Here is a 16,148-nt window from a genome sequence, read left to right as displayed (position 1 = left end):
TAGTCTTAAATATGGACCAACACTTCTCAAATATATTGATCTAGCTTTTTTATCAGTGATTTCTTTAATACTAACATCCAGTCAAAGTCATAAGATTGTTGGTTCTCCTGACAAAGGAGGGAGTTACAGTACATGTATAGGTAAACAAGTAGGTAAGCAGGCCACAGTAGCAAAAAATGAGAAAGCAATCCCTGCACTTTACCTTAAAATCAATAATTCACTCTTGCATATCCTTACACTAATGACACTTACCAAAACCATTCAATTCCATTCTAGCCAGTGTAACAATGGACGGCATCTCTACATCCAAAAACGTGGTCAGTAATTCCTCCTTCTGTAGAACATTGACAAAATAATCCATTACGTGTAGCGTAAGGACCGATTCTGTTGTGGCTCTAAACCTCCCAGATCCTGGATTCTCAGGAGTCAGTCCAATACTACCATAGCCTATCCCACCACCAATCCCTGAAAATAGAAAGAAGTCTAAATGTACAGTTGTTGGTATTTAAATCATTGCTAGCTGAGGTTTATGATCCTGCCCCTCCTCTCCACCCTTGGCAGATTAAGCTAGAATTGCTGAATTAAGAAGGAATGATTTTAATTGGTTGCATGTGTAACTGGCTGCATCAAATCAAAACATGCCTTTAAGTTGACCACATGTAAATGAAGAAATTGTAAATAAACAATTGCCACGTGGTGATTGAGCAACATTTTGACAATTTAAAAGTTCTGAATCAACTAATTGAAGTTCCTGTGTATGTATCTCACTGAAATGCTGGAATGTCAATGTATATTATCAAAGAATAAAAATACCTTCTAATAGTCCTCCTTCTGTTGGTAGATAATTGTGTACCATTCCATGTAAGTTCTTCTCCTTGGCTCCTGGGTCTAACAACCAATAGGCTATTTTTGGATCCTGGATTTTCCCAGCTGGGATTAAACCACACCCTCTAACTAATGTTGTGTACTGAGATTTACTGTCAAACATCATTAAAGATTTAGCCTTGCCTCTATACATTGCTTTCTCCATAACAGACTGAATGACCTTTAATTTGACCTCTGTTGTAATTGATTCATCTGAAGGAGCAGGAGCTAAAGAATCATCTTGACATTCTGAAAATGGATTAGAAAAAAAACAAATAGTGAATAATGGTATTGCACTGTATGTTTTTCATTAAAATTAAAATAGACATTTTGAAAAACTTAAAATATTTATTAATAAGCATAGACGAAAAGATTCTTTTTACGAAGGATTTCTAAACTATCTAAAATTAACATTGAGTTCATTATGCAATAGAGCTGACTGTAAGACACTATTATCCTTTTTGTTGAGGCCCACTTGGTTTTGTTGTTATTAAAATGATTTATTAATTGATATCTCAAACTTTTTGTCTCCAGTTTACATGATGGTTATTTTTTACACAGCTGTTTATTAACAACACTTCTTAAGGGGGCTGGCGGGTATAAATCATTTTTTTTATTTAATATAGGATTTCGCTATATTTTTCTATAAATGAACTTTTATCATATACTTAATAGCAATATAGAATAAAACAAGAATGTGTCCCTAGTACACGGTTGCCCCATCCGCACTACCATTTTCTATGTTCAATGGACCGTGAAAATAGGGGGAAATCTCTAATTTGTTAGTAAAATTAGAAAGATCATATCGTAAGGGACAACCAAGTTTTAAGTTGATTGGACATAAACTTCATCAAAAAATACCTCAACCAAAAACTTTAACCTGAAGAGAGATGGACGAACGGATGCACTAACAAACGGACGCACTGACCAGAAAACATAATGCCCATAAATGGGGCATAAAAATGGGGTCACCTTTCATTTAAGCTCACAATCTGCCTTCAAAAGAAGCATACTTTTTTTCTGTAGAACTAATAGAAGAAACAGAGGTAATATCGAAATCAAAAAAAGATATAAATTACAGAAATCACTCAAATTTTATAATAGTTTAGTTCCAGTACAGCTTATTTGAAAAAAATAATAAAAAAATATAGGTCACCGATGAGTAAAAAAATATATATTTTAATTTTAATGCCCTTGAAAAATTTCATTTTTGCACCAAAGGGAGATAATTTGGAGCTTTTTCAATGATATATACATTTTAAAAGTTATCTGGCACCAAAATGAATTGATTTTTTGTACCATAAGTAACAACTAATGAAGTAATAAATAAAATTTGTAATGAAATTTTTTTAATTTTTCTGAAATATTGTACCCTCGAGCCTCGAGAAAAGTTGGTAATTACAATCAGTCCAAAGTGAGATGAGAAAAACATCTATTGTTGATATATAGATTGTGTTGATTGCTTCTTTCTAAAAGAAAAATTGGTTGATTTTTATGGTTACTAGAAGTATCAATTTAAGTAAGTAAGTTCGTTGACCAAAGAACATTTTGTATGAAGCGGAAGCGCTTCATTCTATTTGTGTGCACGGTCAACGCTTTTACAACCTTATGAAGTTACAAAAAGAAGCATTCAATACTTAAAATTACATTTTTTACTAGGATCATGAAAACACGATTTTTATCCATTTTATCCATTTTTATTTAATTTACCTGTGGACTTTATTATGGGACCTCGTGTCATCATGAATGATAAATTTTATTGTGTAATGAAGTTGTTATAGGAATAACGCAAGATTGCAGTGTTGCTAATCAGAATAACGTATTATAATGAAACCTACCTCTAATGTAATTATTGCAAGATATTTCTTAAACATTGACAGACAAGGTAAAATGCAAAATATATGAATCATTTAATAACACCATAATTTTTTACTTTCTGTATCTTCATCTTTAAATGAGATGTAGTAAGAGTCTCTGTTCCCCCAACAAACGGCCAGACCGACAATGATCAGATCTGTTCCATCAACTGCAAATCCTTCATTCTTATCAATCTTTTCAACGTACTGGACTGGAATATAATATATCATATGTAAAAAACGATTAAAAATAGTGTATGTTAAAATCATTTCAATCCGACTAAATATACTAAATGTACAATCTGATCGTTACAACTACAGAAACAAAGACCACTTTTAAAATACAGAAAAACTCAATTAAAAAACGATTAAAAATAGTGTATGCTAAAATCATTTCAATCCGACTAAATATACTAAATGTACAATCTGATCGTTACAACTACAGAAACAAAGACCACTTTTAAAATACAGAAAAACTCAATTAAAAAACGATTAAAAATAGTGTATGCTAAAATCATTTCAATCCGACTAAATATACTAAATGTACAATCTGATCGTTACAACTACAGAAACAAAGACCACTTTTAAAATACAGAAAAACTCAAAGTAATAGTTTCCCGGCATAAATGCAGAAGTCAAATTGGGTAAGTAGGAAGAAACATCTCATATCAAATATACTATCCATTTATTTTTTATTATCAATATTCCATATGGAAATCCTATATTCTAATCAACATTAATGATCAATAAAAGAAATTTTAGTAAATGTCAAATACTAGTAGAGCACTTAAACATAACAAGAAAACACACAAATATGTCTTTAATGGTGGCTAGTATCCATAATGTATGGTTTACGTATCATGCACTTTGAAAATGAGCCTGCACTTACCCTTTTCTGAATTGATGAATGCAAAGTATTTTTAGAAGATGCAATTGGGCTCTATCTGCTGCTAATCAACATTATTTATAACAAATGTTAAAACTTAGTGTCATTTTGATATGCCCATTATTTTTGTTCTTTTTTAAAAGCCTAAGAAATATTTTTTTTTAAAAAGCTTAAGAGAATTATACTAAAGAAGTTCAGGTAAACAAATATGTGCATGATTAATGTTCGGTCTCACATTTTGACATCATTGTTGGTAAGTCTAGATTAAATTGATCACAACAAAGTCAAATATTCGATTATAATGTCACAAATATATGATAAAAAAAATCATGGAGAGTTTCAAAATGATAGAATTAGTAAAGAAATAATTATCACCTTTCTCTTTTCCTCTGATGAACTTCCCACCTATACCTCCACCTTTTGGAAGATCAGGTTTCTTTCTCTCACAGGCAAGAGACACAGAATACTTCATCTTTGTTGACCACTCCTTCCTAAAAGTATCAAACAGTCTTGTATCTGCACATACATCTATTACAGTAAGTGCAGTTTGTGTAGATGTAATTCCTGAAAGATCTGGTTCAAAGTCAAATGTTCTTTCCGTGTAATCAACATCTTTTTCAGAATCTGACATATCATCTTCATCATCCACTTGAGAAATCTGATGTTTTATTCTCTCAAAATCTGATGCCACATCAGCTGTTTTTGCTTTCTTTGATGCTGTTGTATTTTCCTCCTGCAGAACTGATCTTGCAGACATATTTCCTATTTTTCCTTTCCTAGGTGTCAATTTTAACTTATTTGGGGTCATTCTTTTAGAGGTCAAATGAGGTGACATGCACGATGCATTATTCTCTGGTGGTGTTGGAGGCAACAGGTCATTTTCTACACTTGTATTTCCATTACTAAAAAATTTTCTATCATTCTTAGAATTTGAAAGGCTTGCTACAGGTTTACTTGTTTTAATTTTTTTAGATTTTAATTTTTTGTCATTTTGATTTTGATTTTTATCTCCTTCCAATGAAATTTCCGTAGAAAATGAATTCATACTATCAAGAAATGCTAAAGTTCCAGGGCTTAATTTACTTTTCATTGGTTTTCTGTTTGTTTTCTTTTCTTTGACAGTTTTACTGTCGTCTGCAATCTTTTCTGAATTTCTAATAATTCGGTTCTCATCCTTGTTCTTACTACCAACCTTATGTACAGGTGATTCATCATTTAAAACTTTCTCAACCATTGACAATGTTAACGAGTCACTCAGTTCATTATTCTGAGTTGCCAATTGTTGCTGATTTTTATTGTTGTCATTACCAAGAAGAGTTGATGAAAATGTATCTCCCATTTCCATGGCAACAGCTAAGTCCTCTTGCAAATTATGATACTGAGAGACAACATTGGGGAGCTGCTTCTCATTCTCTTCAAAAATTCTTTCCTGTCCACTCTGAAAAGGTATGTGTAAATCTTGGTAGGATTCATTTTGTGGGATCTGACCTGATTCTTCAAATATGTCCTCTGAATTAACATACATACATCGTTCAAAGTTACTAGCAGCAATTAAAACTTCAGATCTATCAAGCAAATCATCTTTCTTAATGTCAGCCATCATTGGTGATGCATCTTGGGTAGCTGCTCGTGGGACTGACATAGCAGTCTTACATGGTGGTTCTGTAACAGGACTTATTTCAATAATATCACAATCAACTGTTGGTGTCACTTTGTCCTTTGTTTTCACAACTGTTTGACCATCGCTTAATTTTAGTTCATTATTACAATTTCTTTGCAATCCCCTTTCATCGAAACTCTTAGCTTTAGTATTGTTCCCATTTCTGATGATGTTACCTTCCTTTTTGTCCTCAGTGTACCCTAAAAGACTTTTAGAATTGTTTTCATGATGGGAAAGTTCCATAGCAACTTGTGTGTCTACACAGAAACTATCTTCAAATTCATCATGACCATTGTCAGCATTTCCATCTCTTTCCAACTCTATAAAGTTTCCATTTTCATTATTTACATGTATTTTCTGATTACTGGTACTTTTTCTGTCTAGATTACATAAATGTTTTAAGTCTGAGTTACTTGAATGTTTATCTAGTGTATTTTCATTGGTCTGCTGCTGTTGGTCAAATGGCTGACATGACACTTCAAATTCCTGGGTTAAACCAATGAACAAATCTTCACTTTCTTGTACCTCATCAATTTTTCTTTTATCACTCACACTATCTAAAGGTCCACCAAAGAACTCACCATGCTTTTCCCTTTCAATGTTTAATTTGATATTTTCTACTACTGGTTGACCATTTCTCTTTTCAGTTATATCATTTGGAGGGTTTTCAAATCTCTCAGTCTGAAGAATGTTTTGATCATTTATATTATTGTCAATGTTTTCAATATCTGTACAATGTTTACCAATTGTAAAACTTATTTGTGAAAAATCTTCAAGGTCATTAGTCAAATTACAGTCAAGGTCAACTTGCATTTTTTCTTCACCCTTACCAACTTCATGATGTACATCAGCTTGTATCGTTACAACATTTCTGCTCACATTTTCAATTTCAACGTCAACAGTTTTTGGTACAATTTGACATGGACGACAGCTTTCAGTCTTACTTGCCTCACCATTGTTTGTATTGTTTACATCTGTGTCAGGTTTTTTCATCATTACCTTTTCCTCTGTTTCATTTAAATTTGAGTTTATCTTACTTCTAGTATCCTGCTTCTCTAAGACCGGTGGTTTTACAACAGCCTGACCATGTAGCTCATCGTTTGCTATACTTGAATTTGCCGATTTTAAACTTTGTCTTTTCAATCCTGTAGAAGAACACCTTCTTCCTTTACTTGTTTTTTTTCTATGAAAGCTATTAGTGGATGTCCTTTTCTGTGTTGAACTGTTTCGTGAATTTGAAATGTTTGGAGACACCAATACACTTGACCTTTCATTTTGACCTTGAGTTTTGTTGACAGAATCCTGATCATTTTTCCATTGAATTCCAAGACCACCAAGTTCCTCTTGTATGAGTGACTTTGCCTCGCTTATGATTGCCTCGGCTGCCTCAAGTTCCGTCACACCTTTACGCCCAGTCAGCCATATACATCTACTACTCTGTCTTTGTGCTGCTTCATATTCAGTTTCATTCTCATGCTGTTTCTTACTGAAAAATACAGATAAAACTTGGAATATTGATTAACCCCTATAAACTGTTTACAAAATTATTTTATTGATACTTTTTCCCCCATTTTTAGCTGACTCTCAGTGATTTCTCCTTCCAGTAGTTTTCAGTGATTTCTACTTCCAGTGGTGTTTTTCTCATTTTGTTGAAGTATTCGTACAAGGATTGACACATTGACAAAATGATTGTTTTTTTTAAATTATTTTTTCTATTTGACAAATTTGCGTCAATGAATCACTTGTGAAAATTAGTTGCTCTACTGTATTTGTGTGCTGATCTTGAACCATTACCAATCAAATAAGTTAAAAGATTCTTCCTACCTCATGAAAATTGATTTTATATAACTCTCCACAATAGTAACAAACCTTTGAAATGGGGCAGCATTCTTCAGAACCAATTCTACATCCACCTCAGTAGCATTAGCCAGTGCTGTCACAGTATGGTAACCAGCATTGTGAAGGACTCTGGCTCTCTGGCCATTTAATAATGTTAATCTGACCAAGTCACATAGCTCTCGCTGTATACCAAATGTTAGACGATTCTGGAACTGAGAAAGTATCAATTCTAGGTTATGCCATCCAAGACGTGCACAGAATACAGTAACCATACCTACAATTAATAAACTTGTTCAATGATTGTAAACTAAAAATTTCAAAGACTTATAACAGTTATTCCATTTCAAAGGAGTGGAGAGGGTAGAAAGAGAATTTTATTTTTGGACATGGGCCATATCTCAAAAATAGTCTTACTTACTATGGTAGTTAATTCATTTGATGAAAGCATTATCAATAAAAAAAAAAAAAAAAGATGTTAATTTTTGTGGATTTTGAAAGACCCTTCCTACCTCAAAGCAACTGTTTTAATCAAATATGTCTTTTCTCATACCTCTTTTCTCCAAAAAGGTTTACTAAAACATTGCTTGTTTCAATTCTGCATGCAGTAAATGTTTCATACTTTTTTGTTTTTTTATTAGTCATTTTACTTTAAATAAGCATCCCCTTTTTGACGATGTTCTTGTGAGATACTTCAAACAGTATGATGGCATAGTGGAAATTTTCAAATAATTGGTGATATCAACAGCATCAGGGTCAAATAAAATTGTAAGTTAAACTAAAGGGAAATTCATTTCAGGTAGGATGCAGGTAAAAACTTTAGGATCAGCTATTCCCCAGTAATTAATGTCTTAAGTATAGAATATAACATCAACCAATTCATGCACTTTGCATTAGAAATACTGGATTGTTGTCTCATTGGCAATCATACCACATCTCCTTATTTATATATTACATTACAGCCATACCACATCTCTTTATTTATATATTACATTACAGCCATACTCTTTGACACATTCCCCATTTCCATTTTCAATTTTATTTTTTACAGAGTTTGTCTTTAGTGCCGTGTGGAGGCAGTAGAGTGCCTCCCCGTGCCTCAGGTTTATGCTCTTATAATATACTAGATTATGGAGTGTGTGTCTGAGCCAGAACTGCTCTAGTTCATTACTTTAGGAATATTTATCAAAAAGTAGTATTTCAATATTCAGCCCCATTCTACTATTTAGTCAGCCATCAGTCCTACCCTGATATACCCTATCTTTTTCGGGTAATTAATACTGATAGCGTTTGAAATTTTTAGCAGAACAAATTTATCCATTTTATATAACTTAAATTATTGTATGCTGGTTCATATTCTTGACGCCAATCTTTGCTCCTTTATTATATAATTCACTTACAAAACAATTATGAAGCTTAGAAATGGAAAATTACTAAATACTAAACTTGTTCAAAGGGTATCTACACGTCTCAATTTTCAAAATCGGTTATCTAAAAATACTACCATCGCTAACATTTTTAATAATAAAAATCGTGGTTACCCTTCTATCGATAAGTGTCATACCAAAAAATGACTTACATGTCCCCGTCTTTCCACCAACAATACAGTAAGGTCCACGTTTAATGGTCGCACATTTTCTTTAAATTTTGAAACTGATATAACTTGAAAAACAAACAGTATTATTGATTTACTCACATGAAACAAACCGGGGTGTGGTATTCAGTACGTAGGAGAAACTGGGCGATATTTATCTAAACGCACTCAAGAACATCTGTATCGTTTTAAAAGACCCGATAAATTCAAAAGTATCATTTACCAACACCTTAAGAAGCACAACCATCCTTTTAAATATTTAGCAGTTCAACCTTTAGAAGTAGTAAATAAGCAGCCTGGTGAATCGCATTCAAAGTTTGTACGATCACGGAAAATAATTGATAATATCATGGGAATTGGTAATATATCTAGAACCAATTCCGTTAACATTTTGGATATAGTTTCTAAAACTGTTCGTAAAAAACGTTCTCACGGTCGTAGAACAAATCGCAATCAAAGAAAATTTCGGGCCAATCATACCAATATTTCGAACCTAATTTCTATTTCAAAAAACAACGGCAGACATTATCTGTTAACAAAACTCTGTTCGTTACCGGTTAATAAGTTAAATAAAATTTTGGAGGATTGCAACACAATTTCATATAGCAGTCCTAAGTATGAAATTGTTCAAATTATTATGGCATATTGTTATTCTAAATTATTTCCCAAAATTGATCGCCCTGAAGATCATAAAAAACATTTTATTAAAATTAAGTATGTCAATAAAGGCTTTGATTTTGTAAATATTGACGGTATATTTAACGACCATTCTGTTAAAGAACAAATTCCTGGATATTTTGACAATACTGAGCTACCTCTTATTTGTTATATTTACAAGAAATCTACCCGGAAATTTGTGTTTAATTATAGTCAATTGTGTAAAGATATTAATATCAGTGAAAATACATCTACTTCATGTAATTGCAGTAATTCCGAATATATTTATGGACCCATTTCCCATGTTATAACAGGAGATCTTAACATCGTTCAAGACCGAGAGTTAAAATCATTCCTCAGTAAAGGACCTAAATATCGTCCCCCGTCAATTATTAATTGGAATGAGTGTCGTAATATCATCCACGACTCACTCCATACTTACTGTATGAAATGGATAAAACGGGAAAAAGCTGACAAAAAATCTTTGGACTCTTTTTTTAATTCAGTAATGAAGATAGTTGATATACGTATTCAACATTTTAAAGAACATTTTACTTTAAACAATAACCACAATAAACCTATTTCTCGTATCAAACATAAACTAAAAAAACTAGCCAAGGAATTTGTTTTTGTTCCGGCCGATAAAGCTGCTAATAATATTATTATTGTTTGATTTAAATTTTACATTGAGGTTCTGATAAAGGAAATCACCAATTCACCAACATTCCAACTGACTCCATTTTCAGAAAACGAAATCTGTAACAAACATAAACTTTTAGCCACCGCTTTACAAGCAGAGCCAAATACAATGAAAGTCCCAACTATGTATTGGCTTCCGAAGCTACATAAAACTCCTTACAAATATAGATTTATTTCGTCTTCAAGTCATTGTTCAACTACTAAATTGTCTATTCTTTTTACCAGCACACTTGGAACAATTAAAAACCTGATAATAAATTGTTCAAATAAGGCCTTCGAAAATAGTGGAATAAATTACTTTTGGAGTGTCAAGAACTCGTTGGAAGTACTTGATAAATTGCATGCTTATATTGGTGATTTTGAATCTGTTCAAAGTTTTGATTTTTCTACCCTGTATACCACATTGCCTCACATTCTCATTAAGAAAAAATTCACACACCTAATTAAATGGGCATTCAAAAAATCAGAATGTGAATATATATGTTCAAACTCTTTAGGTCATTTTTTAGTAGCAATAAACAAAAAAACTATGTTAATTGGACATACTTTGATACTATATATGCCCTTGAATTTTTACTAGATAACATTTTTGTTCGCTTTGGGGATTCCGTATATCGTCAGATTATCGGAATTCCAATGGGGACTAACTGTGCACCACTTATTGCGGACCTGTTTTTGTATTGTTATGAGTTACAATTTATGACAAAAATAAGCAAAGACCCATCGAAACAACATCTGATAAACAAATTTAATAATACTTTTAGATATTTGGATGATATTTTGGCTCTCAATAATGACGACTTCTGTATGTATATTAATGAAATTTATCCTGTTGAACTTACTTTAAATAAAGCTAATACTAACAATGACCACTGCCCTTTTCTCGATCTTGATATCTATATAACTAATGGAAAGCTGAATACTAAAATTTATGATAAAAGGGATGATTTTTCATTTCCTATCGTTAATTATCCGTTTTTAGATGGTGACGTTCCCTTGTCACCATCTTACGGTGTTATATATCTCAACTTGTACGATTCGCTCGTGTATGTAACAATGTTTTAGATTTTAACGAGAGAAATTTATGTATTACTGAAAAATTATTACACCAGGGTTTTCGATATCACAAACTAGTCAAAACATTTACTAAATTTTATCATCGGTATAAAGACATCATTCGTAAATATAGCTCAACATGCAGACTTCTAATACGTTCAGGTATTTTACATCCAATTTTTTATGGAAATATTCTTTATAAAGCACAAAGGTGTCAGTATTCACCTCAGAAACTTACAAAACCTTTGAATAGACTTATTAAGAAGGGATATAATTACGATTCTGTTGTCAAGTCATTAAAGATTGCATATTTTGGCGTTAATATTGAGTCACTGATAAGGTCTTTGCATCGGAACTAAACACATTTATTCTAAAAACAGTTGTTGGCATGACACGGGTTATGTTCTTCTCATATATATGTTATGATGGTATGATACTTAACCCCTAACGGGAAGGATTGTGCCTGATGTTCATATGATGAAATCATAATCTTTCAGTCAGTTTAATTGAAGTCTGGAGCTGGCATGTCAGTTAACTGCTAGTAGTCTGTTGTTATTAATGTATTATTGTCATTTTGTTTATTTTCTTTGGTTACATCTTCTGACATCAGACTCGGACTTCTCTTGAACTGAATTTTAATGTGCGTATTGTTATGCGTTTACTTTTCTACATTGGTTAGAGGTATAGGGGGAGGGTTGAGATCTCACAAACATGTTTAACCCCGCCGCATTTTTGCGCCTGTCCCAAGTCAGGAGCCTCTGGCCTTTGTTAGTCTTGTATTATTTTAATTTTAGTTTCTTGTGTACATTTGGAAATTAGTATGGCGTTCATTATCACTGGACTAGTATATATTTGTTTAGGGGCCAGCTGAAGGACGCCTCTGGGTGCGGGAATTTCTCGCTACATTGAAGACCTGTTGGTGACCTTCTGCTGTTGTTTTTTATTTGGTCGGGTTGTTGTCTCTTTGACACATTCCCCATTTCCATTTTCAATTTTATATTATAAATGTTAAACGTGTAAATACAAACCAGCAAAAGTAGCAGCTGACTGTTGTAATGACTGTAGCTGTCCTTTGTTACAATTATATTTCCTGGCCACCTCAGGAAGAGGAACCTCATGTACCAAATCATGTAATATAAGGGATGTGTAAAATCTTCTATGGATTGCAAGACTTCTCATCTGGGCCTCAGTTTTAGTCAGAATCCTTCCCCTGATGGCCCGAGCTATGAAGCTCTCTTGTACCCCAACAAGCTCTGCTACTCTTTTCATGCCAACAGACAAGCTTTCCCAAAGACAATAGTATTGGTACCAGTCTAAACTGGTACCAAAGTCCATACTATAAATAGGTGTTACCTGTAAAATGTATAATATGGACTTATATGAACCTGACAATTTGCCTATCTCTTTTGTCAAAAGAAATCTCTTTAAAACTTATAACTTTGAATTCTTAACTTAATCTGACCACAAAAATTCCTTAAATTTACAAAATTAGGATAAAACAGAACAATAAACCAATATGCATTTCCTTTACTATACATTTCTTTTTTTCATTTGGAGTTTTTGCTTTGGCTATTTTTACTCAAAAAGAATACGTTTGAAAAACAGACTAGATCACATATCAATACAAAATAAACAGTTTTGTCATTTGTCATACCAAGTAAATAATATGAAGTTCATTTTCTAGGACAAAGCATTGCCTAGCTTTCTGTAACTCAGCAAACACCACTAATCCTTCACGGGGAGATAGTGATGAAGCCAAAACAGCTGATCCAAGTTGTGTTGGACAAAATCTTTCTTCTTCCTTCCCATCAGCCACTGCAACTTTTTGTAGGCATACAAACTCATTTTCTTGTAGGAATTTGATACAGGCTGCAATCATGTCCTCATTTCCATTGTCGTCTTCTGAGATAGCAGCAGATAACATGGTACAGGATGTATACAAGGCAACATCTGCTGGGACAGTGGCGACACCACTTACAACAATCTGGAAGAAAATATTACATTGTTAAAATACTACTTGTATGGTTTAAAATGAAGTTTCATAATTTTTGGTTAACAAAGATAACTAAAAGTCGATCAATGTTTTAAAAGATATATTAGTCTTAGTATGCATTACTGTGAACCAGTATGTGGTATTGGCTTTGCTCCTTGTTGAAGGCCGTACTATGATCTATAGTTGTCAATTTCTGTGTCAGTTGGTCTCTTGTGAAGAGTTCTCATTGTCAATCATGCCGCATCATCTTATTTTTATAATTACTGTGAACCAACTTATTTACCCAGATACTTTACTTATGCTTAGTCTTTTGTTAAAGACTTCTGAGCAATTTAGTTTTGCAATTTTCCACCTTCCTTCGTGCATTTTAATATAGCAGGATCCAATCACAAAAATAGATCGCTTGTTGGCTGTCAATATATCTATTAACTGTGATCAAAAGTCTAAAGAACATGATGACTTCAATTCACTTAATGAGGAAAAGATGTAGTATGCTGTAGAAATGCATGATACTAAATTCCTACACACACTTGACCTACTGCAAAAACAGTGATTTCATTTATGTTCTTTATCAAAGTCACAGTGAGGCCTTCAAGATGAGAACAAGACTCACAACTCAGTGGAAATTTAAGACAGTCCAATTAATTGAATCTACTGACCTCTAAAATGGCCCTTTTTAAACTAGAGCTGAGTTCCTGTCCCTCCCTACTGACTAGACAACTTTGTACAGGAGGTAGTGAGGAGGATATCAATGTTACAGCTTTATCTCTCTCATTTGGTCGGCAGATTAAAATACTCTCTCCTAAAAAAAAATTTAAAATAAAACAAAAGTGATTTACAAATCAGAAATATAATTTTATAAAAGGAAAAATCTATCAATTGCACAATTTCATTTTTCTGTAAATATTTGCAAAATTTTTATCGAAAGCATTTAAATCTTTCTTTTCAAAATGTCTTAAAGTCCCAAATTCAAATAAAACCAGTTGTATAACTCCAAACCAATAAACTGTGTTATAATGAATACATTTTGATGGGAGTTTACCTTCAGTATCAACTCCTTTTCTGCCAGCTCTTCCAATCATTTGTTTGTATGTTAAGATATCAATGATCTTGCCAGCATGGAATGTAGGTGACCTCACAATCACTCTACGGGCAGGCAAGTTTACTCCTGAAGATAGAGTTGATGTGGCTATTAGAACTTTGATGATTCCTTGTCTAAAACTTCCCTCGATAATGTCTCTCTCATCAAATGTCAGTCCTAAAATGAAACATTTAAAATATGTAAATGGTATTGGCATAAATATCTTTGTCACCAAACTCTTGAGTTAATAAGTTAGAACTAAAGTTGACAAATGAAAGGATGTTAACTTTGGACAGGTGTATCATCAGACAGACAATAAAGTTTTACTGTAAGGTTTTTAGCACTCAATCATCCAACATTTAAACTTGATCATTGGAATAACATAAATTCCTAAAAGAACAATCTCAATTTTGTTACAGCTTTAGAAATAAAAATAATAAAACAAAACATGAAAAAGAATAACGAATACTGTAAATTCAGAAATTTTGCTTGCATTTATCACTGAGATGGTTGAAGAATGGACATCAATGCAAGATTAATTTTTGCGATTTCATGAAAATCTACATACATATATATGTATTAGATATCAGAATATGAGTTCTTATTATTGCAATAGTCCTTTATTCACATTATTCCCATTATCAAAGCATAGCATTTATTTCAGAATAACAGTATACACCATATCAATTTATATAATAAACCTGCATGATGGTATGCCACACCAAATGGAACTGTTCTCCCAAGTGTACTATCTAGACCTACAGGTGTTCTCTTCAACTGTTCTACAACATCCATTAAACTGTTACCATTCAGCGGTAGAGGTAGTTCTTCCTTCTCACCTAGTATAAGAGAACAATTGAAATAATGTATTCAATAGTAATTGCACTTGCTTTTGAGATGTAAAATAAATAGTCAACTTATGTGTTGATTGAGCGCTCTGGTAAAGCTTCATTTATTAAGATGAAAAGTCTAGCCAATTGTTGATTTGATATAAGCTTTACTACACAATAATCTAGTTGTTCAGTATTTAGACTAATGTCAAATCTTGTAGCCTAATAGGCCTTCTTAACTGGAAACTTTCTGCCTAATGCTTCAAAAAGTTGTGAAATGATTACTGTTAATACTGTATATATTCAAAACAAATTAAATGATATATTTTATTATATTTTTGTATCAGTTACCTTTGTATCATTTGTTTGTAAACAACAGCATATTAAAGTGATAAAAATAACACACCATTTTGAGGTTTTGAATTCCTTAAAATCATGTAAAACTCTTTGGCTATGGACTCTGACAGCTTTTCACACCAGTTCTTGGTTGGACAAAATATCAAAACTGAATGACCTCCCTTTAATGTTTCTAAGCACAGAGGTATCACATGATCAGAGTCATCTTTAAAGGTCAAGGTCAAATCAACATCCCTAATTTTCACTAGGGAACTATCATATAGAGTTGTACCAATCTTGACACATTCTGTTAGAGGTACAGGTCTATAATCTGTATGATACAGTTCAGCCTTCAGCCATCTGGCCAAGAGATCTAGATTAGGTAGTGTGGCACTCATCCCTACAATCTGCACACCATTGAGAACATCTGTAGATCTGAAACAAAAGTACATTATCTTTATAAATTTCAAAATTCATGAGTTTGTGTCTAAATTTTTATTATTAAAATAAAAATAAAAGAGATTAAATTAGTGATTTTTCTTCAGTAGTTTTACCAAAAGACAGGCCATTTCTTAGTTGTTAAATATTACAAAGCATTTTTTCCTTTTCTTCATTCTTCAATGATTTAGAAATTTTTTTATTATTTTCACAAAGTAGTCTCTGAACTATATAAATGATAGATGTAAGATCCTGAATTGTCTCCCTTGGTTGGATTTTCTACTAAATTTTCATATCTTTTTCTCTTAACTCTTGATTAGAATTAAATATCAATGCGATTTCATAATAGAACTTTAAATACA

General features: G+C 32.5%; 1 protein-coding gene across 2 annotated transcripts in view; it reads right to left on the bottom strand.

Moving 5' to 3' along the window:
* The window catches only part of LOC139491108 (DNA polymerase theta-like), a 44,637-nt gene that overhangs the window by 14,699 nt on the left and 13,790 nt on the right, over positions 1 to 16,148 (bottom strand). For both annotated transcript variants that reach the window (XM_071278477.1, XM_071278478.1), the window contains exons 9-19: positions 15,419 to 15,783; positions 14,884 to 15,021; positions 14,144 to 14,359; positions 13,761 to 13,903; positions 12,763 to 13,092; positions 12,137 to 12,461; positions 7,136 to 7,379; positions 3,982 to 6,752; positions 2,798 to 2,932; positions 814 to 1,113; positions 253 to 465 (exon numbers count right to left, since the gene is read on the bottom strand). In XM_071278477.1, the coding sequence (XP_071134578.1) occupies positions 253 to 465; positions 814 to 1,113; positions 2,798 to 2,932; positions 3,982 to 6,752; positions 7,136 to 7,379; positions 12,137 to 12,461; positions 12,763 to 13,092; positions 13,761 to 13,903; positions 14,144 to 14,359; positions 14,884 to 15,021; positions 15,419 to 15,783 (5,180 nt within the window). The remainder of the gene's footprint in view (positions 1 to 252; positions 466 to 813; positions 1,114 to 2,797; positions 2,933 to 3,981; positions 6,753 to 7,135; positions 7,380 to 12,136; positions 12,462 to 12,762; positions 13,093 to 13,760; positions 13,904 to 14,143; positions 14,360 to 14,883; positions 15,022 to 15,418; positions 15,784 to 16,148) is intronic.

This window comes from Mytilus edulis, chromosome 10, assembly GCF_963676685.1.
Source record: "Mytilus edulis chromosome 10, xbMytEdul2.2, whole genome shotgun sequence".
In the NCBI taxonomy this organism is placed as follows: domain Eukaryota; kingdom Metazoa; phylum Mollusca; class Bivalvia; order Mytilida; family Mytilidae; genus Mytilus; species Mytilus edulis.
Note: the sequence above shows the minus strand (reverse complement) of the source record. Positions and strands in the feature narration are given on the sequence as shown.